Source organism: Aythya marila (assembly GCF_965140915.1).
Source record: "Aythya marila genome assembly, chromosome: 20".
Lineage (NCBI taxonomy): Eukaryota > Metazoa > Chordata > Aves > Anseriformes > Anatidae > Aythya > Aythya marila.
Genome location: NC_139061.1, coordinates 6,160,627 through 6,182,727, shown reverse-complemented (window position 1 = coordinate 6,182,727; position 22,101 = coordinate 6,160,627). Strand labels below are relative to the sequence as shown.

Sequence of the window (22,101 nt, the reverse complement as noted above, 5' to 3'; positions counted from 1 at the left end):
TGTATGCAGTTGTTACGGGTGGCATTACAAATGTTTGGAAATTGGTCAGGTATTTGGTGAAGCGTGAGGAGTATACAGCCTAATTCAGGGAAATACTCAAAGCAGAATTTCCTGATGCAATCCTTGCCTTGTCCTTTGCACTCTCAGCATTTGCATAAATTGATTAAACCACTCCTGCAACAGCAAATCACCACTGCAAGGATGAGCAATAGCTCTCTGCATTAGTCCTGCATGATTTGTAAATACCAGTATCAGGAGAATGTGCCCGTCAGGGAATTGTGGAGAGGTGTACAGGACCTCTTCAGGATAGCTGTAGTGAGCTTTTAAATTATCTTGGGTAATCTAATTTAGATGTAATCTTGCTTGTGGCTCCACTGCAGACAAGTTAGATGAGCCAGGAGTAAAACTGAGCATAATAATTCTGGCTGTGATTTTTTTTTCCCCATCTGAGGCAGTCTTCATAGTGTGGAGGCATGACAAGAAAACAGTACAGCTAAATGCAAAGTTACTCATTTAACACATCCCACTTGAGGACTCCACTAGACAGCATTGGCCAAAAAAGTTATCTGTCAGAGCCAGGCAATGGAGTATCAATCAACTCAAATATGAGGAGCTACAATTGTAATGTAGTGACCAAGAAAACAAATGCTTTCCTCAAACTTTCTGGCAAGAGAAAATACTCCTTTCTCCCCTTCACCTCAAGAAAATCATCTGTTTACAGAAAGTCACCCCGTTTCAAAAAAGGCCACAATATTTTACTGGTTGATTACTTATTTTAGTTACCTTGGATCATCTTTCTTCTACAGGTGACCTTCTACAGGACTTTAATTGTTTTCAAATAAGCACGGTCAATAAAATAATAAAATATGGAAATACCAGACGTTCTATTTTTATATTCCTATATGCAAATATTCCAACGACAGTTGATTGAGAATGACACCAAGCCAAAGTTTTGGCTATACTTTTATTTACTTCACGTACTATGAACATATACATTACATGCTACAAAAAAAAAAAATAAAAAAAGACTTTAACTGTCAAGAAAGTGGATAGTGTTATAATACAATGGCACATGTTCATATTTTTCTTCAAACTGGTTTGGTTAGAATCCTTCCCCAAAACCATTAACAAAAACGAAGTGTTTTAATCTTAAGATGATTAGAAATATTTGCATTATTAACAAATACAATTCAAACAGATTAACAAGATTTAACCATGTCAAATATTAGTAAAAAGGCTGGGGTTTACCAAAATGAAATATATATTAAAAAACCATAGCAGCCAGTTGTACTTTTAGTGTGATATAATGTGTAAATGCACCAGAAGAACACAGTGTAATTGAGCATTCTGCTTTCACGGTGTATTTCTAGAAATGATTATTCTAGTTCTAACACCTGCCTATGCACAATAGACCAAAACCACAGCCAAATAGAGACAAAAGATTGTGACCAACGTTCTTAGCAATGATTTTTTTTGCACGCATTGGTAAGAAGGGAGAGAACAAATAGAAGGATAAACAAAGGCCACAAGAGGATTTAATCTACATGTTCATGAACATGTGTTCTACCCTATTTTCCTTTAAAAGAGCTCGATAAGTTGAAATGTCTATTTTGCACAAATGCAAACATTAATTTCTATCACCTATGAAACAAAATCACATTTCAGCTTAGAACTGAACAGGGGAAAACAGTTGTGTTAATGTGTCTGTTGACTAAGAAAAACTGCTTGACAAGAACTTCAGATTCTAGTGCAACAGCAGCTATTAAGACTCCTCTAGTTTCTTTTTTTTTTTTTTGCTCTTTCAAAGTGTACAAATATTTGCAATTTATACAGTCTTCACAAAAACACACCTACAAACTCTGCAGTGTATTTGCTAGTTGACAATTCAATTTAAGCCATATTTAAAAAGGCAATATTTGCATAATAAAATTCCTTTCAGAAAAAAAAGAAGTTCTTTTGGTATGTTAAAATAATTGCTGATTGGAAAGGTACAAATGCATGGGCTTTCGTTAATTGCAATTGGAAAAAAAATACTTCAGAACAAACTGTGTTACTCTTAACAACAGAGTTCACTATGCTTCTTTTGCAAAACCTGAAGAAAAATATAAGCATATATGGGCAACTGATAAGCTCAGTATATAAATCCGTATTAAAATGCAGCTACTGAAAAATCAGTTGCAGTAAATACTAAGGTCAGAGGAAAATACAAACTAGCCTTAAATAAACCAATTTGTTACTGAACCTAGTGTTAGTTTCTGATTTTTTTTTCCCCCTCAAACTAGTTTTACTACACAGCCAGAAGTGATCTCACAATCAGAGACTGGCACATCGCCCTAACCAGAATAGGGATCCAAGCTAGAATAGTACTGCAATTCCTTTCTTACTGTTATTTTTAGGTCACTGTCATAAAATGTCAGTTTTCTAATGATCTTTAGTAGTGCTGATGAGATTTGTGATGGAACAAACTATGATTAATGTACATCGGCGTTAGTCTACAGAATTATCAGGTGCCCATTACCTGAAAATTAGACTTGCTGATGATTAGTTCTGAAGTAAAGCAACTAGTACTTAAATATAACAGAAATATTACCATTTCCAGCATGTTACACAGTTCTGAGGTAAAGTGTTACCAGTATTCTGTTTTATGGGTGGGTGACTTGCAGCAATAGCCTTTGCAGTGGGAACTAGCCCTCGCAGCATTTACAACCAATGAGACATTCTAGTGACACGCTTCGTATCAACCAAAATAACGTTTGCAGTTTGATACTGTTTTAGAAAAACTGTTCTGTAGAGATTATCACTGTAGTCAGAGTTGCAAAATTTGTTTGCTTAAGTTTGGTCACTAGAGTGCTATATTTGGAAAACAATCCAGGGTACAGACAAGGGGTAGTTACTTCAGTGTTTAATTTTAGTTTACAAAACTTACTGAATCCATTCTGATTTATGTTAAAGAAAACCAGATAATTAGAAGAACAGGTTTAAAACAAACAAACAAAAAACCAACAAGCAGCGCATAATACCACCTATTCAATGCACTGATTTTCATTAAGAGTTATGAAGCCATATTTACTCTATTACACCTTTTGAGAATCAATCCAGAAGCACACAAGTATTTTCCGTTAGTTTATTAAAAATAAAATCCTCATGAATTCACTATCAAATAGTTTACAGATGGGAATTAAACCAGAAGAGTCCCCAGAGTAACTTTAAATTAGAAGTAGTATTTGGTTTGTCAGTTTACCACTTTTGACACTGATTTGTACTGTAATGTATAGGGGTATGGAATAATTCTAGAAAACTGGCCCTATGCAATCTATTTTTTTCTGAAAGCAGTGTAAATATTTTAGTATATTTAGTGAATCAAACACTGCTTTAAAGCTATGCATTAAAGTGCTATGCATGTATTTTTCAGCACTGGTGTGGATGTTTACACTTCAATAAGCCTTGTATTTGTGGATAGAGAGATTGGTGTGTTAATAGGAATTTTAAATTAAAATCAGCTGCTACGTTTGAAGCATCAACAGTACTGAAGAAATCAATCTAGTGTCCACCAACGTCTAGAATTCTGAGGTTGATTTGATCTGTCATTCACCGTTAAAATGGTACGTATTTGTAAATCATAAGGCTGTCTCCAATGTGCTCTACAGAAGTCTGTACTGTGCATGGTTACCTCGCCATGCAAAATACTGTATAGCCTTTCTAGGACAGAAAATTCAGGATGGAAGAAAAATGGAGAAAGCTCCAGGATAAATTTGTGGAAAAAAAACCAACAAGCTATCTACACACTGAGCTGTCTAAGGTTGATGTTCATCGCCTGAGGAAGAAGCAACATAAACAAAAGGACTGGAGAGAGCTATAAACGCTATCATAACATCTACGTTACTGCTTTCCCCAGCTGCTGCTGCTGGCAAGGTCCAGTCTGCTGTGCACATGGACATAAGCAGGCATTACAACCTATAATCATGTACTAGTTCTGCCACTTGACACACGAGTTATCTACTGTCGTACCCTGAATTACATGACCTTTGATTAAGGAATGGTGGTGTTCAGTCCCAGGGGTTTGCAGGTTATCAGAACGCTTATACAAGCGATACCGCTTTCAACATCTGTCGGAACATAGTCTTGATGGCATCTGCAATAAAAACAAGTTGAGATTGTTCCCATCTGCAAGCGCAACTGTTGAGCCACACTCAGCTGAAGTCCTCATCGGGATTCTGTTGATCCAGCAGGCGGACATGCGTGAATGGAAAGTGACCACGTTTGCCGTTACATTCTCCTTCCCACTGACCACTCACGTTAATCTTTGTGACCTTTACCAGCTCACCGACCTGCAGGATGAGAAATAAGCAAGCGTTACAATTCATAAAACCACAGGGGATGAGCAGCTGCTACCCCTCCCATTAGGCGTTACATCACCCAAGTGTACCAGATACACTTTTATAACAAAAATAGCTTTAGTTGTAACTATTTTTGATACACCAGCCTACCACCCCATGTTATTCACTCCTGAAGAAAGCATGAAGAGGAAGCAGCAAACCTAGGCCAGGTGAGAACTACCTTCTAGCCTGCAATCCAGCACCATTCTTCCACAGCACTTTTGGGCCTTGACATCAGCTGCTATCATAATAAATGGATCTGGCTGATTTGACAAAGGCTTGCACTCTGCTTGTACTACATCAACCTGATTAGAAGAGGGATTGCAGGTGTACAAAGTGAACACTAATCTGCAAGCTGAACTGCTCCTTCATTTTGAAATCCTGCAACTCTGAAAACATGCCTACCCATTTCTACCCCTCTGTCTAGGATTTTCTCAATGATCTTAAGTCCAAGTAACACAATGTTTCTCAGAAATCTTCCCAGGTCACAGAAAGAAAATGCTTTTGGGAAGATAAACTCTATTTTCTTTTACAAATGCTGTAAACAAACTCTCAAGGCACAGCCACAAGCCTTACTGCATTTCATCCAGAAATTCACTGAATATACAGTTAGTTTGCATACATGCTCATCACTGTGTTTCCAATTCATCCAAAATTGGATCTCATTAGTCTCACTTTCCAGGCGGTGAATGAAGAATAAGGAAAACAATTTAAGATGCTACCAACCTCCATTAACTTTACAGGTTTTATTCACTTGAAATCTTTTGCCAAAATAGCTTTTAACAGTTCATAAATTCAAAACACTACATGGACATTTAATTAAGCTTCCCATAACACTAATGATTACTTATCTGGTAATGAGAGGCACGCTGGGGATTCTTGCTGTAGTTTTTTTTTGTTTGTTTTGTTTTGTTTTTAATTTTTGTAGTAATTAGTGTAGATATTTTAATGAACCATATTTTGAAGAAAATCCTCTTATGTATTTGCTTCCGGCAAAAAGGAAGCTTTACTTGACTTCTGTATGCTAGTTTTGGCTCTTTAGGAATTTAATCATGCAGTATGTATCATTTTGCTACTGCTAATAATCACTGGGGGGGTTGTACCAGTAAAAATACTCCGTTGACCAAAACAACACATCAGCTATAATTTAGTAAGGACAAGATTAAACACAACAACACTAGGAACAGCAACTCTTATTTCCTAACCAGAGCCATTATGAGAACACTATCCTAGATATTTTAAATTGCTTCAGATCTGGATACAGTCCATCTATGAGCCTTCAACAGCAAAGTGTATAACCTCCAACCCAGTAGGAAAGAAAAAAAACTTGTCCTTCGGTCTCGCTGAACAGTCCAAGATACCCTGGCAGCATCAGCAATTAAAGAAAAGAATACATCCTACTGTATTATTTTCCAAGCTAGAAGTTTACCTTTTTCTTAATATATCTCAGACAACACTACTTACAACAAAGTAACATTTAAATATTTAAAGTGCGCATTCATTGGTTTCATTTTCTGTAAGACTCCCTTCCTACCTGTTTTTCGTTCTCCCCATCCTTACTGAAGTTCAAGCATTTTTATTGTGGGAGCCATTTTCAAATGTTTTTGACAGACCTAAGATCAAGATTTTCTACCTGTAGGTTCACATGCAACATTACTTACACACTGCTTACTTACTGTAATGTACTAAAAGTAATATTATATGCCAATTATACTTTACAGAATTATATGAAAACTTCAAGTAGTGTGGTACTAGCAATTCTGCCCACACAAAGTCACAAAACACGCAGAAGTTGCACTTCATTCATCATCTGTAAGATATTTTTCTAAGACTGACCGTGTCTCTGCTCTCACTGAATACCTCACATACTACTTTATCTTCATATAGTTCATCTTAGATACCTTATCACAAACTCACCTACAAAAAGTGGGTTCAGCAGAGCAATGAGAATGAGTTAGAACATGGGATGCTGTTCTAATACTCCCAGAATCACCCTGGTGCTGCTTGGTTTTAAGGGACATTTAAGGATAATTGCAGCAGTAGGACACTCATTTATGAATTCTCATTACTGTAAGAAGCTACACTTGAAACTTGCATTTTAATAACTGTTAAAAGAGCAGAGACTTCTGAGTTCATATATTCCTTTTTACCAATACAGTAACTCCATTTAGCAACCTCTCTCTCTCTGATACAACCTTTCATTCACATTTTATATATGGCTATCTTTATAACTACCGAAACAGGACTGACTTTAAGTAAGCATGAGTCATTTCACAAATGCTAGTTTCATAAAACAGCTCCATTAACACCTTAATGACTTACAGACCTTTCTAGATCCGCTTGGAAATTCTGTATATTAATTCATAGTTCAAATACTCTCCTGAAGACAATACAGAGATCTTTCAAAGCTACCTGTTATTTCACCTGGTGTAATTTTCACAAATTTTAGCCGAGAAGTGGCTATTCCCTCTGAATTCTCCTCTTTTAATGCTGACTTATTACTGTATTATTAGTCTATTGAACATCACGCCACCAAGCACAAAGCCCCGAGGAAAGCACTATACCCTGCTAAAAGGCCACGTTTGTCTCTGTCTCCATGAGACTTTTTAGAACTAAATATATTCCATATGCTGCTTCAAAACAAAAATGAAGCTTTATGTGAAGACTTTTGGATGCCGTGGTTTTATTCCAAGTACTCCTCTCTGGAAAGGTCAGAATGGTAGAGTTCTGCTACTGTTAGGGGGGAAGGGGGGACAGCGCTCTCAGAGTCATTTACCAGAGATCTTCCCTTTTTCTACCCTCTTTTAACTAATATAGACTTGACAACTCCTTGAGTAGGTCCTGTAACAAGCAAAATAAATGTAATATTCTGCTAAATCTTTTTTCCATAACATTTATTAAAACATAACTTGCTCTGATCCTCCTTCTTCAAGCTCTTCAAAACCATGTCAGTTTTGATCTAATGGTACAGATAATTTTGTTTGCAGTTTGGACCAAAAATGTTTGATCTTAAGAATCTATTTGCTTAGGACAAACAGTGGGATCAAACCCCACCCACAAATGTTACACAATTTAAGGCTATGAGTTCTCATTTGGAGGAAAAAAATCTAGATTTATAATTATTAAGAGGTCTGGGCAAACATGGACTGAAAAGATTTACATAATGCTTTCTACTAAGTTGTCAAAGAAAGAGATCTCTAAAAAAACAAAGAAGAAACACCATGAAGTGAAATGGGAAAGGGAATGTAAAAATAAAAATTAAATTAAAAAAAAAAAAAAGAACAAAACAGAAAGAAGACAAGAAACAATACTTTGTTAGACAGGATGAAGAAAAACTTGGGAAAAATGAAGCGCACATTTTTCCTGTATGGACGTTTAAAGCAGTTCAGTAACATTGTTATTTGAATAATTAAGGGTGCAAAGAAGCTAGGAAGGCCAGTTAGAAGCAGTGATAAATGCCTCAAGTTTCCCAATATAAAACACAGAATGAAGAACCACCATTATTACTGCATTTCTTAGATGTGGAGCTGGAGCAGGACAGGTATAGATCATCCTAACCAGGAGGTTCAACCTGGCAACGAACAAATATTTCAATAATGTTACAAGGCCTGGGAAGACCGTTGTTATAACAGAAGGGTAGAAAGGCGCTGCTATAATTTTTTCTTAGAACATCACACAGATGGGCAGAGCCCACAAACTTCTCAATTCCCCCCTCCCAAAGACTTCTGCTATCTAGCGTATTAGCTGGAGCTAGTAGAGCACAGCAGTGCAAATTAGTTCAGGACAGAGACGTTCTCCAGGAAAGACCTTCCGAAGCGCAGCATACTTGACAGCCACGTGACTTTCAGTGAAGAGGATCAGACTAACAGAAAATCAGCCGCGGCACTCACGAGCTGTTCTTTATAAGGAATCTTGCTTTCCCTCAAAGTTGCTTACAACAGCCTAGACTACTAGGATTTTCTCACTCTCCCTGTTTTACTCCGTGCCACCAAAGTGTGATTTGCGCAGTGTGGTGGGGTACTGCTTTGAATGAAATTAAATGTGAAGTTAAGCTTAAGGAAATACTAGTAGCACAGCGGGGTCAATTAAAGCTTAAAAACAAAATCTAGAAAGAAAACCAAAAGTTTTTTTTTTTTTTTTTTTTTTTTTTTTTTAACCACAACATAATCTTCAATGTCTCCAAGAACATTCAGGTATATTTTGAGCCAGAGGTGGCTGGGTAAAGGTGGTCAGAGAAAGAGGCAAGGAGACAACATTTTAGGCATCATAAAAGTTGGAAGGTTAAAATCTTTGCATTATTTCCCCAAAATCTGATGAGTTGGCATCAATTTCTATATATATTTCTCAGCCCCAAGACTTCCATTCTGTATCCTGTCTCTCTCAATTCAGAAGTGTAATAAAACACATCCTAACTCAACATATTTTACCTACATGTGGAAAAAACTTCACACCTCCCAAGTTATCTATCGGTTCTGTAGAATTTGCCAATTCTGTACAGAAGATGTGTATATATGATTGCCACACTGATGAAGTACTAAAGTGCATTTTGTGCTAAGCAAGATTAAACAAAGTATTTAGGAGTGGAAAGGAGATGCTCTGACTCAGCACAGAAACTGTTTTTTCCCAAGTACTTAAAATGTTATATAAACAGGAAGTCAATTAGGTATCAGGAAATTCCAGAGCCTTTAGCTCAAAGAAAGCCTAGATTAAAGGATCCAATTTACATATCATCCTAAGGCAAAGGTCTGCCACTTAGAATACCTTGGTCTCAATTTCCTCAAATGTAACTTCAGGGATAACTATTTGATGTGTAGAGATAGAGCACTGTTCTCCTTTTTAAGAGGAAAAAAAAACAGAAGGGGCATGTACAAGTATTTGATCATATCAAGAAGTGAATCAACCCTAGGCAAACTCACTGCTTTATTACAAATCGTACTCCATCAATCACTGCTTTACAGGACACTTCCCTATTGAGCTGTAATATATGTTTCTGCTTCAAAAGCTAAAAAATGAAGCAATCTGCTTGAGTTCAGGATATAAAAATGAAACCCTGTGTGTGATCATCGTTGTCTCAGTCTGCATAATTTTCAAGTGACTCTCAATGCTTCCACTGATTGCTTTTCAAATAGTGACAGAATGAAAGAACAACTCAGCACACCTTTTGAAGACCAAGCAAGCAACATTGAACACAGATTCCAACACACAACTTTATGAACAGCTCCCTCACCCTCCTCCCCAAAATAAAGACTTCAGAAGTGAAAACATGGATGGGGAAACACTTATGACAGAAATGTTTGACAAAAGACACAATTTTGGTTCAGGAACCTAAACATGATGCAATTGTCAAACTCTAGTCAATAAGTGACTCGAGTCACTTATTTCCAAAAAAAAAGTTTATCCATAACTTATGATGTAAAAACAGCATTACAATGCTTTTTCCCTTTCTTATTCCTACAGATCTACAATGCGCTTGAAAGGGAAATCCCTTGAACAGATCTCTTCTTGCTAAGTTTTGCCCATTATGTACCTCCAAAGCCAAGGCTGTCTTGTCGTAGGCATTAGGGACTCGCTTCTGGATAACCCGGGCATAAATAGGGCCATTCTGAAGGTTAGGGAGCGGAGTGTTGATGCTGGGCTGGGCATAGGGCCCTGGCTCCGGCCCACCCAGTGGTTGTGGGTGGGAACTATCCTGGTTACCTCCAATCAGAGTAGATACTGAAGCAGAGGAAGGTCTATACTTCTCGACGTAAGGAACAGGTATCATTCCCCTCTTCCCGTCGCAGTCTTCTGCATTCCACCACTGCTCTTCAGGTTTATCCCGGATTTTCAGTATGTCTCCTTTCTTAAATGGAAGATCTTCTTCATCATTTCCATTAAAGTCAAAGAGAGCTCGCACATACTCAGCTTCCTCCTGTCTGAGGATAACGCCGCTATTCTGCCTGGGTCGGGGGGGGATTGGTTCTATCAAGGTTGTAGTGTCCAAATAGTGTATTTTGTAGAATTCCAGTAAAAGTGGCAAAGAATCAAACTCCTGGTCACCTATTCGAAATCTGGTGGGATTCAACCCTGAAAGAGGAAAGCAAAACATCAACAAAGAGAGCATTACAACTGTAAATTAAGCACCTGAGAAGACTAATATATTTACAAACAAAAAATTTGATGTTGCATTAGGCCAATTTTCTACCAACATACATTACATTCAGCTCTTTCATGCACTTCTGATTAAAGGCAGCACTATATCGTTTGTGTGGATGGAGTTTTAGTTTAAAAGATTTTGTCAATAACAGAAAAATCAGGTAACAAATTGTTGGGCACTGCCAAACTTCCTGAATTACAATAGGAGTATCTTGTATCCACCAGTGTTATGTGGACCCAACAGATAAATTTCAAGTTTGTTTGTTTGTTTCAAAAGTTATTTTAAAAGGACAATATTGCAATAAGTCATTTACCTGTTGTAACATATCTTGGGTTAAAGGGTTGGACACTACAGGAAACTACTTCGCTCAGCAACACAAAAATGCATGTTTTCATAATGGGCATAATTCATTCTTTTAATTTCAATTCTTGTAGTTTCCTTGCCATATTTGTCAGATGGAGTCCAAGCTATAAATTTGAACCTCAAATACATTAAAATGTAAAATATACATATGATGTTCATATTCAAGACATTAGAAATACCATTTCCATTTTCCATTTGTGTGCTCCACTTTATTTTTTTTTTAATTTTTATGTTCTTCAAGCTCAGCTGGTGAAAAACACATGCGTGATGTTCTATTTCCACCATGCACTATCCACTGTTTTATCAGTTATGGGAAGAACTGGGGAAGGCTGGGGGATGGTAGCGGAGAGGAAAAGATTTATGCTTTAATGAGTAACTCTTTTAGCAAGAAAGAGATGCTTACTTTGCAAGTCTGTTTCTCTGCAGGGAATATCTAATAGTTCCGAGACTTAGCTCTCGAGTACAAAGCTAGCAGAATTTTTTAGGCTGTCACTGATCCAAAACCCCCCTTTCAAAGTAGCACTGTCAGCACGGAAAGCTAACATTACAAGAAGGTCTTTCAAGAAAGCAAAAAGGGGTTCTAATAGAAAAAAGGGATGATTCAATAAGATCAACACAGACAAACACCCAATAAATAAGTTCTGAAGTTCCTGAAGGAACACAAATGTCACTGAAGCTTTTTACAGAAAATTCAAAGAAGCAGAACAAACTCATTGCAAAACGCACATCTGCACTCATTAACAGGCCTGAAAGACTTTCAGAAGGTATCAGCACAACTGCAGCGAACCAAAAAACAAAAGCAATACCATCAAATATTACCAAAAACAACCCACAAAACAAACTGGCTTCACCAAAAGATAAGAGAACTAATGTAAACATCAGTATGAAGCATGAACCTGATGTGGAAAGTGAGAGTAAGATTCTACCTCATTCTCTCAAAGCTTAAGGCTGAAAAGAAGCAAAACCCCCTCAACTATTGTTGATGAGATGTAACTTACAGCTCTAGACTTAGCAAGAACTCTACAACTTCATCTTAGAGACGGCTCGTAGCTCAGTAGTCTCACAGGAGATTACTTCTGGCTGGACAAGCACCATCCCTCCACCACTTTAAAACAGCTTCAGTTCACTGCAGAAGCATAAGACGCCATCTGGGAATGTTGCACTTCCACTGCCACTGGAGGTGGAAAACCATGCTTTGCAACAAGTGTTACAGACATCAAATTTCAGACTAACCTGGTGACAGAAACACAAGCATGCATTTGCTGCTATTTCACATGTGAACCTTTAAGGATCAGGCTTATATAGATGTTTATGCCAAAAGAAAAAGCCACAGAAACTTTAAGAGGACCAGGACAGCAAAGACCTTTGAAGTCACATGGAGAAGCCAATCTCCAATGTCCAAAAGGGCCTGGAAAAAGTATTTAGTAGGTAAGTTCACTGACACAGAACTAACTTTACATGACTAAGGAATATGAAACACTGATTTACCTTTGCAAAGCCTGCTGCAAACTGACTCAGTCAGAAGACCGAGATCTGTCTCCAGCAAAATAAGTGTACACAGAAAAATCTGTGTACAAATCATTGGAATTGACCAGTTCAAAAGTAACATTCACCAGCTGTGTCAGCACCAAAATCATTAGCAGAATGAACAAAGTTTTGGGGGTTTTAAAAAGGAAAAAAAAAAATCACTCTTGCCCTCTTGAAATCATGCATGACAGCCTGAACCAGCTGCTAAATGTACCTGAATAAAACCAAAGTTGGACTCCTAAGAGGAAAGTCCACTGAAGCCTTATGTATGAGGGAGTGACTGAAATCAGTGTACTGTATCCTGGAAAAGAGCGTTCCAAAACATATTTTGCACAATTGAGGAGTGAGAGAACACAGCTCCTTCAACTACATTCTAAGATCAGAAAGATAACAATAATCCTTGAAAGGACAAAGAGATAAGCAGCAAAAAGGAGCCACATTACTTCCCTAAGAGAACACTCCCAAAACACCACACGTAGTTCTGATATTTTGGTTTTAAAAACAGAAGGCATCCACAGAAAATATCAGAGGTCTGGAAAACAAGGCCATTGCAACAAGAAATCCGTGAGCTCACTTCAAATTGCCAAAGAATAAAGACAGCAACCTGATCATGGCTTGGACATTTTTAATTTCTTCTAAATTCAGCATAAAAGGACTAAGTAGTTGAAAGTCGCAGTTAGAGAAGCACAGGTTGGAAATAAAATACAACTACGCCTTACCAAGCAAGCGATAAATTCCCCATCAGTTTAAGACTTTTTATGTATACTCTTGTTCAGCGACAAGTTAACGAGCTGAACAATGTTCAGTTACGTAGCAGGGAAATAATTCTGTGCACCACGAGCTTCAAGGTCCTGTCATTCCCTGGAATAACGAAATTTAAAGACTAACAGATTTTAGGCTCAGAGGAATTCTTCAGCTTCTCATTTGGACTGCAACATGCCCCATACCTGTATGCCAATCTAATAATTAAGGTGAGATCTACCACAAGGAAGTGGAAGTTACAGCAACAAGGCATTTATATATTTTATTTTTTTAAGTAGAGCTGTTTTTTTTCACAATCTTGGAATACTTTTCTTGGAGGCACAAGTTCTAGCAGCACGTTGTCCACGTCTTCTGGGGGCTCTCAGGAAGAGGAGAATGCATGTAAAGGTAAGCCTAGCTACTAGAGGAACTTTAGTCACTTCCTACCAAAGCTGGACAAGTACTAGAAATTCTCTTCCCTTCTCCCCAGCTCTGCACAACTGAAGGGAAGATGCTGCTCAGTTTGCACCTCCAGCAGCAGAACTGCTCAGCTCCCTAAGATGACCAAGATAGTTCTCGGAAGAGCTAGCGAATCCTCTGCTCTCAGGAGGGTGTGGAAAGTGTGAAAACCCAAAGTAGTTCATAATTAAAGTTTCAGATCCGGACCCTGACAGTTCTCTATGATGCATGTGCCTTCTTGACCAAACACTTTTATATTGGGGTTGGCCTTGTGCCCACATCGGAAAGATCATTTATATATTTTCTAAATAAAATACCTAATACTCTACTTCTCGAGAGTGTGGGCAGGTGGCATAGCCACAGAGCAGCTTCTCACTTCATCAGATGTCAGAGGTTTTACATTTCTCTCTACACTCCAATTGTGTTTGTGCCACTAGGCAATTCTCCGTTGATCCTTAAGCTCTGGTAAACTTTCTTTGGAAGACCTCACAGGAATAAAAGTTTTTTCATTTTCATTTCTAGACCTCCTCCATAAGCCCCTAACCCATCATCTTCAAAAGTATGCTTTGGGCGAGAAAGGATGTTCTTAGCATTCGGGGTGCTCAGACACAAGGCTCAAAGTAAGACATCACAGCGATGTAAGCCAGCTACACCTGAGCACACACAAACTCTGCTATGAAGGCATCACATTCTAGCCCGTGTGTTTCCCCCACCCTCATACAGACACCTTTTTTCCTTAGTCTTAAGCACCTCTCTCCTCATGCCTCAGTAAAACAAACAAGTACCCATGAATGCTCTAGAATAACAGTAAAACCTCACTCAGCGACTGCTGAGAAGAGCTCTAAGCATCTCAGAAGAAAATTCTCACAGAAGCTCCTTATTGCCATTTCTGCGGACAATCAGAGGATGAGAGAAAAGTAAACGCCTACGCTTTCCAAGCTTCTAGTAGTTTGTATTTTAGGACCTCAATACCAAAAAACCAAACAGGTGTCCAAGTTAAACCACGTTGCTCACCCGTATCTAAAGCCATCTCATCATATAAAGAGCAGAGTATGGGTATCATTATATGATTATAGTCTGAATTTTTAAAAATCATAATGGAGGTGATTTAGAATCACAAGAAGCATGTTCTTAAAATGCACACACTGTAAAAGGTGGTGTTTTTGATAAGCATGTCATACTTTCCTACTTCAGAGTACAAATTTATAACTCTAAGGTTTATGGTTTTAAGGTTTCTGTCTTCATCACATTGCACTTTCAGTAGGAAGCAAGTCTGTCTTTAGATATTTTAGGCATCTTCTTTTAAATTGTATCATACATTTTTACCCTGGACTTGTATGTCAAATTATAAACACATGATGTGTTTAAATGTTTTCTCTATTGTCCATGGCCATGCTAATGCCTGCACAAAGTACTTTGTCTAGTTTGGGACTTCTGTAGCCTGTGATGCTTGATTACAAATGATACCCTAATTCCAATGCAATTACTAATCTTCATCTCTACTGGAAACAGAGTGTTTTTTTTCCTGTACCTCAATGATTTACCCCATTTCTTTTAATGGACTACTTTTCAGTAAGATGTAGTTATTTTGGGAAGTTCTGTTGAATTCTTTCTTCCTTATTCTGAAACATTTCCTGGAAGAAGTTAGGAACTACAGCACATCAGGCAAAAGGCAAATTTACCCCAAAGTTAGATTTAGAAAAAAAAAACAAACAAAAAACTTCAGAAATTGAAGAAATCATCCAATTTTTGTGACAGTATGGCTTTTTATATTAGGGAAGCCCAAGCTCCTCAGTGCATTCATCCTGTATAGAAGCTAGGTTCCCAGTATCATCTGCACGCAGCAGCGTTCCAGCAGCCATGAATCACACAGGCTTACTGAAGCTAACAAGAAAATCACCTTAAAAAAGTAGACAGTACAGATAATTAACATAGTGAAGTTGTTCTTCCTGATGTTTCAACTTGACCACAATAAATAAGAAGCATGATGATTTGCAAACATTTACCTCATTTTACTGCATTACTTTCCCTATTCAAACATGAAATCATCTTTCACCTTCTACCAATGATTCCATCTCTCTTCCCCTGGTGAACATTCCCCTCCCCACTTTTTCTGAAAGAAAACTTACACTTTCCATGTAATTTAATACATACGCACCCGCCTTCTTTCTTTCATTTAAGTGTGAAAAGAAAACAGCATCAGCACAAAGGCATCTATTTAAAACCACTAACATTTCAGCATAGGATTATCTGTGGTGCAGGGGTGAAGCACCACCTATTCTCATAACATCCAGGGGAAAAAAAAACACACCCTACCAAAAATAATTAAACTTTTTAACATAGATTGAGCCTACTGTGCCAGCAGCCTACGCAGCTACAATAGCAGCTAGTCTGCTAAAGCAGATAAATATTTAAAACACAAGATAACTACCTAAGGGGCATTAAGTGATTTATAAAAAGAACACCAAAACCTCAAAATGTTTTAATGCTCACTGTGTAATCCAGCCCACAGAATGCCACAAAATATTACTGAGCTTAAGAGCGCAGCACAATGAAAAAGTTAGAGCGGCTATTTACCAAGGTGGCATCACAGTAACACAGGCATTCAGCAACGTGGAAAACATTGTCTTTCCAGAGAAAACAACTGCCAAGCAAAGTAACTGGCACACACACTTCAGGGTTGTTCACCCCTAGGGATTCCACTACTAACAATCCTGGCAGCTTAATCTGCTCTATACAACATCAGTCATGCATTTCCAGCATCAAGCCTTCACAAACCTATGAAAATAAACCTTTGTCTTGACCAACGTGAAACAACAAGGAATCTAACAAGTCTTGTGGCGAACCATTTAGCTACCCACTTCATTTCCAGCTGAATCTGCCACCTTTAAATGCTATCTCGTGGAGCTTTTTATGACTCGAGTACACTCTGCAGCTGTGGTATGTTCCTGGATAAACACAATGACTTCAGGCTTTCCCCAGTTTGCCAATTTTACATGTTGCCCCAAGAAATAGAGATCACTGCATAATGGTGCAAATCTACTGGCAACAGGTTTGGTTTTTTTATTCAGATTACCCCCTTCCTAGTCAACTAGGGTCTGTGCAGAGACTGTGAAATCCTTTATGTAGCAAATACCATCGAATCCTCCCAACATAGAAAGTGACCGTACCTACACACAACCTTCAAAACTTTGCAGTGGTTTCTTTCTGAGCTGCTAGGAATATGCCCACATTATCTTACGAGCATTAACATGCACGCCTGAGTGGTTCTACTACCAATTTCAGTAATGACTCAAGCAAGGATATTGCTGCCTTTTAACTAAATCTTCTCGCTTGCACATCTAAGGACTATGCACTGCTGGGAGCCCTTGTTAATTTAGTTATGCTTGTACTTTCAGAAACACTGCTTCCCGTGATAACAGTTTTCCTTTTAACTGTCAGTATTTTCTACTCCACAAGCATTAATTTGGATGCATTATTGATTATTGATGATGTTGAGTCAATGAGAAATAACATCACATCTTCCCTTTCAACACACAGCGTGCATGGGAGCACCCAAAACTTCACATCTAATTTAAAATAATAATTGCTTTTACATTCCTGAGGAGCTCCTAACACTTAAATTACCCCCCCTAACGCTCTGGTTTGTGACCTGAAGTCTAGCCTTATGGCCTGTCCTCTACACAAAACTATTTCGGCAGAACCCAGCCTTTCAGATGACATTTCCACACTTCCATCTCCGAGCTGAGGTGACATGTCCCGTGCAGTAACTAAACTTTATGAAAAGTCCATGTGGAGCACCACAACTCCGGGGTCGGCAGAACCAACGCTCACCCCAGCACACGTTTAACCCCACAAACCGACTCCCTCAGCGGCTGCTGCCCACAAACTCCTGCCTCAACACCCCCAGCACCACCACACGACCCAATTCCTCACAGAAAACCCCAGAAGCGGCCCGGGGGGAGGCACCGAGCTGGGCCCGGCCTCCCTTCCCCAGGGGGGGCTGAGGGGGGCACGGCCGGCCCCGTGAGGGGATCACTCACCCGGGGCCCCGGGGCCCTCGCCGCCGGCTCGCCGGCCTCCCGCCGGCCCCAGGCTGTTGACGATGTAGTGCGAGACTCGGGAGCTCTCGGACACCGACAGCACGAAGTCCCCCGGGATGGTGCCGGAGTCGCGCACCAGGAAGGTGCCGTGGCGCTGCCCCTGAAGCAACGACACCGCCTCGGCCCGGCTCAGCCGCCCCCAATACCAACTCGCCCGGTCCTCGGCGTCGAACTGCCCGGCCATGGGGGCCGCCCTCGCTGCTGTTGCTGTTGCTGCTGCCGCCGCCCCCCCCCCCCCCCCAAGGCCCGGCCCGGCCCGGCCCGGCCCCGCCGTGCCCCCCGCTCCGCGCCCAGCCCCGCCACCCAAAATGGCGGTCCCGGCCCTGACCTCACCTACCGGACGTGACGGCGCGAGGGGGGACGCGGGGAAGGAGGCGCGTCATCTGCGCGCGCGGCCGGGGGGGGGAGAGAGAGGGAGTGAGGGGGGGCGGGTGAGGGGCGCTGAGGAGAATGGGGGGGTTGGGAGGGGCTGAGAGGGGCTTAAAGGGGCTCGAGGGAGGCTGAAGAGGGGCTGAAACGGGCTTGAGAGGCGCTGAGGGAGGCTGAAGAGGGGCTGAGGGGAGCTGAGAGGCTCTGAGGAGAACAAGGGGCTTAAGCTGAGGGGGGCTGACAGGGACTGAGGAGGGCTGATGAGGGTTGAAGGGAGTGGGTGCTGAGGGGGCTTGAGAGGGGCTGAGGGGGCTTGAGAGGGGCTGAGGAGCGCTTGAGGGGGGCTTGAGAGGGGCTGAGGGGCGCTTGAGGGGGCTTGAGAGGCGCTGGGGGGGGCTTGAGGGGGGCTTGAGAGGCGCTGGGGGGGCTTGAGGGGGACTTGAGAGGGGCTGAGGAGAACAGGGGGCTTAAGCTGAGGGGGGCTGACAGGGACTGAGGAGGGTTGAAGGGAGTGGGTGCTTGGGAAGCTAAGGAGAGTTTGGGGGGGGGGGCTGAGGGGAGCTGGAAGTGTTGAGCATTGAGGGGAGTGAGGGCTGAGGGGAGCAGAGGGCTGTGGACTTGTCTCTGCAGCTGGTGAATCCCATTAGGAGGCGGGAGGAAGGCAGGGTAACCCCCTGAGCGTCCCAATCCCCTCCTGGCTTCCCAGTTTCTGCAGCTGGCTGAGATCACTTGTGTGAAGCCAGGCTTGTGAACCCATGGCAGGTGTTAAGGATACAGTTCGCTGTCTTCTTCCCTTCAGAGCTGCACCAGCGGTTCCTGCCCTCGTCTTCCCTGCCAGCTGTACATTCCTACCCCACAGTTGTGCCAGCACAGCTGTTTTCATGGGGCCGAGTCAGGCCAATGAGCTGTTCTTGGTTAAAAATAGCTGTGCAGAAGAAAAAGCTTATTTTTACCCAGAAGAGTTCACTGACCGTGTTACCACAGGGGCCTGCAAACAGGGAATTGCTTAACATCCACTGGTGCCACAGAGGAATGTGGATGTGTGCACGTGGACAACTAAGAATGATGTCTATAAGGATGGGGCAATATTTAACCATTTTAAGTTCTCCAGGCTCTCCCAAGTTCCAGAGTAATACCTTTAGAGTCTGGATAAATGAGTATTGAATTCTGTTCCAGCTCTCCTCAATTCTGAGAGCTTTTTTCCAGAATGGAATGTGTTTTTTCATCTGTGTGGCCTCCATGTGGCAGCACTTGCATAAACATCATGTTAGAGCACAGCTGTCCTTAACCATGAGGGTGCCGTGTTCCTGCCTGGCTGACAGCATCTTTGCTTTGTTGTAGGATGCTTTGAAGCCCTGTAACAGGACTTTGGTGCTCTGTCAGTTAACTAGGCTTGTATCAACCTCCACAATATCCCAACAACAAAATATTCCGTCTTACAGGTGGGAGGCTGCAGTTCACCAAATATATAAGAAAACACCAGGTGCTTGACTTCTGCTTATCTGATGGTTCAACAAATGAACATCCTGCCTCTGCTGATCCCGTTCTCTCTCCAGATGGACCGTAGGTAGGAGCCAGTCATAATCTATTTAGAACCTAGTCCTAGTTTCCCTGGTGACATGTGGTGTTTGTTAGCCAGTTGCAGAAATAGCACGCTTCCGTGCTCAGTTTTTTTCTCAGGTTTGAGAAGCTGCAGATTCTCGTTGAGGGCCCAGGCTGCTAGGAGAGTTAAATCACAGCAGCAAGAAAGCACATCCATTCTGGTTAGTGGTTCAATCAGACTTTGAACAAAACAGAACTTTCTTACAATGGTAAAATTCACTGTTTTTCTGACTTCTCCTAGACACCTGTTGACTGCGGGCCTGCAGACTTTTATTTTCCTGTCTTTCCAGTCCCCACCTTTGTACCCCATCTCCCCTTGTTTTCAGCTGAACCACAAAACTGCAGGAGTTGGTGGAGTGTTTCATCAGACCTTGTGCTGCAAGGAGTTCAGAATCTTATTGCAAGAGTTCCCTCTGGTGGTCAGTGATGGGGAAATGCATATTTCCCTGCTGAAAGAAACTCCTTTTCCTACTTTTACGTTGAAATAATTTCTTGTTCAATCACTCTCTGTCCTTCATTATTTTTTACAGCCTTTCCTTACTTAGGGCTTCTCCAGATAATAACCTCTCCAAACTCCTTTTTCTTCCCGTAATTAACACTTAGATTCCACTCCATTAACACACCCTTCCACTCGTCAGTAGTTTACTACCATTGACCCACCCATCCCTGCTGCACAGAGGCTACAATAAAGGTGGAGCCCTTCTGCACCAACGTGCATTTCTACACGGGCCTTTTCACAAGCAGAGGATTGCAGCCTGAGCTCAGTGGCCACACAGATCTTGGCTCCGGACTCAGAAGAATAAAAGTAGATCAGTGTAATTCTGAAGAATTCATGGTTAATAACAAGATTCTGAAAGAAGCTGTAAAATATCAAGAGAATATTCCACTCACCTACCTGGCAGTAAAAGCCCCAGGCCTGGCTTTCCTCTCCTGATTTGACTGTTCCTACCAGTCAGCCTGGAGATGATTTTTTCTTAAGAAGCAATAAAACTTTGGCAACTGATCTAAAGCCACCGTTTATCAGTAGAAAGTTTCTTGCTGAGTTCAATGAGCAAGTCTTGAAATCACGCCAAGCAGAGGGGGTTGTAGTACAGCTGTGTAGCAATGGTCTGTCCTGGGCAATATTCAGGGATGTTAAAACAAGGAAATGTCTGGGATAATTAAAGCCTTCGTCTGCACTCTAATAGCAGCAGTGCAGGGCAACCTGTTGTTACAGAATCTTGCCTCGTCTATTACTTTGAAGGGTCAGTTTTGTAAATCTGGTTTAGATCACACATTGGTATGGTGTTCTATTTACAAAATGAAAACTGAAAAGAGAAGGTGCATCTTCTACTTTATTTTCTCTATCACCTCAAGAACTAGCATTTCTGCCACAGAAATGTTTCCTCTACCAGTTATTTTAGAATCTGCTGCTCACAGTGTGTTTCAATGTCCTGTTTACTTCTCATCTTCACAGTATATGTACGTGGCCTCTTCTGGTTCACATCTGGCTTAGAAGCGTCACCTGTGCTGGTGGTTCCTGCCAGATGCTGGCTATGTGATGTCAGCAGCCAAGATAGCTCTGGCAAATGCAACTCAAATTAGCTATTTTGAAAAGATCTTTCTGCAGAGACTGTTAAAAATAAATAAGCTTGGATCAGTAGCAAGAAGATATATTAGTCCCAGTGGATTATGTATAATGGAAGGAGCCTTTTTATTACCAGAAGCAACTTTTGTTCATGCCATACTCAAGACTTGCTGTTGAATTTTACTGGGAAGTACCATCAATTCAGAGAGAAAGTGACACAAACCAGGGAGTGCTGGAGGGGGTTGGTTTGAGAACCTGCAGAACTGAGGAACGGAGCAGTCGGAAACTGAGCAGGGTCGCGCAGCCAGGGAAACATTAGGAATTTGTAATGAAGTTGGCTGGATGGGACTGCCACGTGGGGTGATATTTGCCAGGTGACTGTGAGCTGAGGAAGCGCAGCTGTGGAGCGATGAGTTGTGGCGTTACGCCATGGCTGGGGAAATGCTGCTGCGGTTGGAGCCAGGCATTGGAACGGGTTGGGCAGGGACGTGGTGGAGTCACCCTGGGGGTGTTCAAAGAAGGGTTAGACGTGGTGCTTAGGGACACGGTTTAGTGGTGACATTGGTGGTAGGGTGATGGACCAGCTGATTTTGGAAGTCAAACCATTGATAATCATTAAGATCCAACCCTAACGATTCTGTGATTCTATTCTTATTCCAAGGCAGGAACAACCCCTCAGCTCCATCACTGTTCTGGCCCCTCACGTTCAAGGGGCACAGAGCTGAACTGCAGGTAGCGATGAGGATGATTAGTGGAACACAGAACTTATTCCAGGAGAATAATCAATAAAATCGTGTGGTTTATTTAGCACAGTGCAAGGAAGGCCAGAGAAGACAGGGCTTTTCTCCTGAAACACCC

The 22,101-nt window shown here is 41.1% G+C and overlaps 1 protein-coding gene and 1 long non-coding RNA gene across 5 annotated transcripts; one reads left to right on the top strand and one right to left on the bottom strand.

The window, feature by feature from the left end:
* Nucleotides 1–945: 945 nt before the first annotated feature.
* Nucleotides 946–17,935, bottom strand: CRK (CRK proto-oncogene, adaptor protein). Of its 4 annotated transcripts, none has more exons than XM_082776207.1 (3): nucleotides 17,646–17,934; nucleotides 9,904–10,442; nucleotides 946–4,328 (listed from the first exon to the last, which is right to left on the bottom strand). In XM_082776207.1, the coding sequence occupies exons 1-3, from the start codon at nucleotides 17,887–17,889 to the stop codon at nucleotides 4,191–4,193; spliced, it is 921 nt and encodes a 306-aa protein (XP_082632333.1). In that variant the 5' UTR covers nucleotides 17,890–17,934; the 3' UTR covers nucleotides 946–4,190. The 4 variants fall into 4 exon arrangements, with proteins under 4 accessions (XP_082632333.1, XP_082632334.1, XP_082632335.1 ...); XM_082776208.1 differs by lacking the exon at nucleotides 17,646–17,934 and adding an exon at nucleotides 10,826–11,625; XM_082776209.1 differs by having other exon boundaries at nucleotides 4,187–4,328; nucleotides 10,074–10,442; nucleotides 17,646–17,935.
* A 13-nt stretch (nucleotides 17,936–17,948) lies between these two features.
* LOC309885862 lies at nucleotides 17,949–20,723 on the top strand. Its single transcript, XR_014318860.1, has 4 exons — nucleotides 17,949–18,079; nucleotides 19,517–19,641; nucleotides 19,743–19,837; nucleotides 19,967–20,723. It is a non-coding gene; the product is annotated as an uncharacterized lncRNA (long non-coding RNA).
* Nucleotides 20,724–22,101: the final 1,378 nt, after the last annotated feature.

Excerpts from the sequence above, each read along its gene's own strand:
- CRK (XM_082776210.1), bottom strand. The coding sequence starts at position 17,889 with ATGGCCGGGCAGTTCGACGCCGAGGACCGGGCGAGTTGGTATTGGGGG. Across the intron at positions 10,443-17,645 it reads CGAGGGCCCCGGGGCCCCGG|GGTTGAATCCCACCAGATTT; the intron begins GTGAGTGATCCC and ends TTCCTCTTTCAG. Across the intron at positions 7,107-9,903 it reads AGACAGCCTTGGCTTTGGAG|CAGAACTCTACCATTCTGAC; the intron begins GTACATAATGGG and ends CCCTAACAGTAG.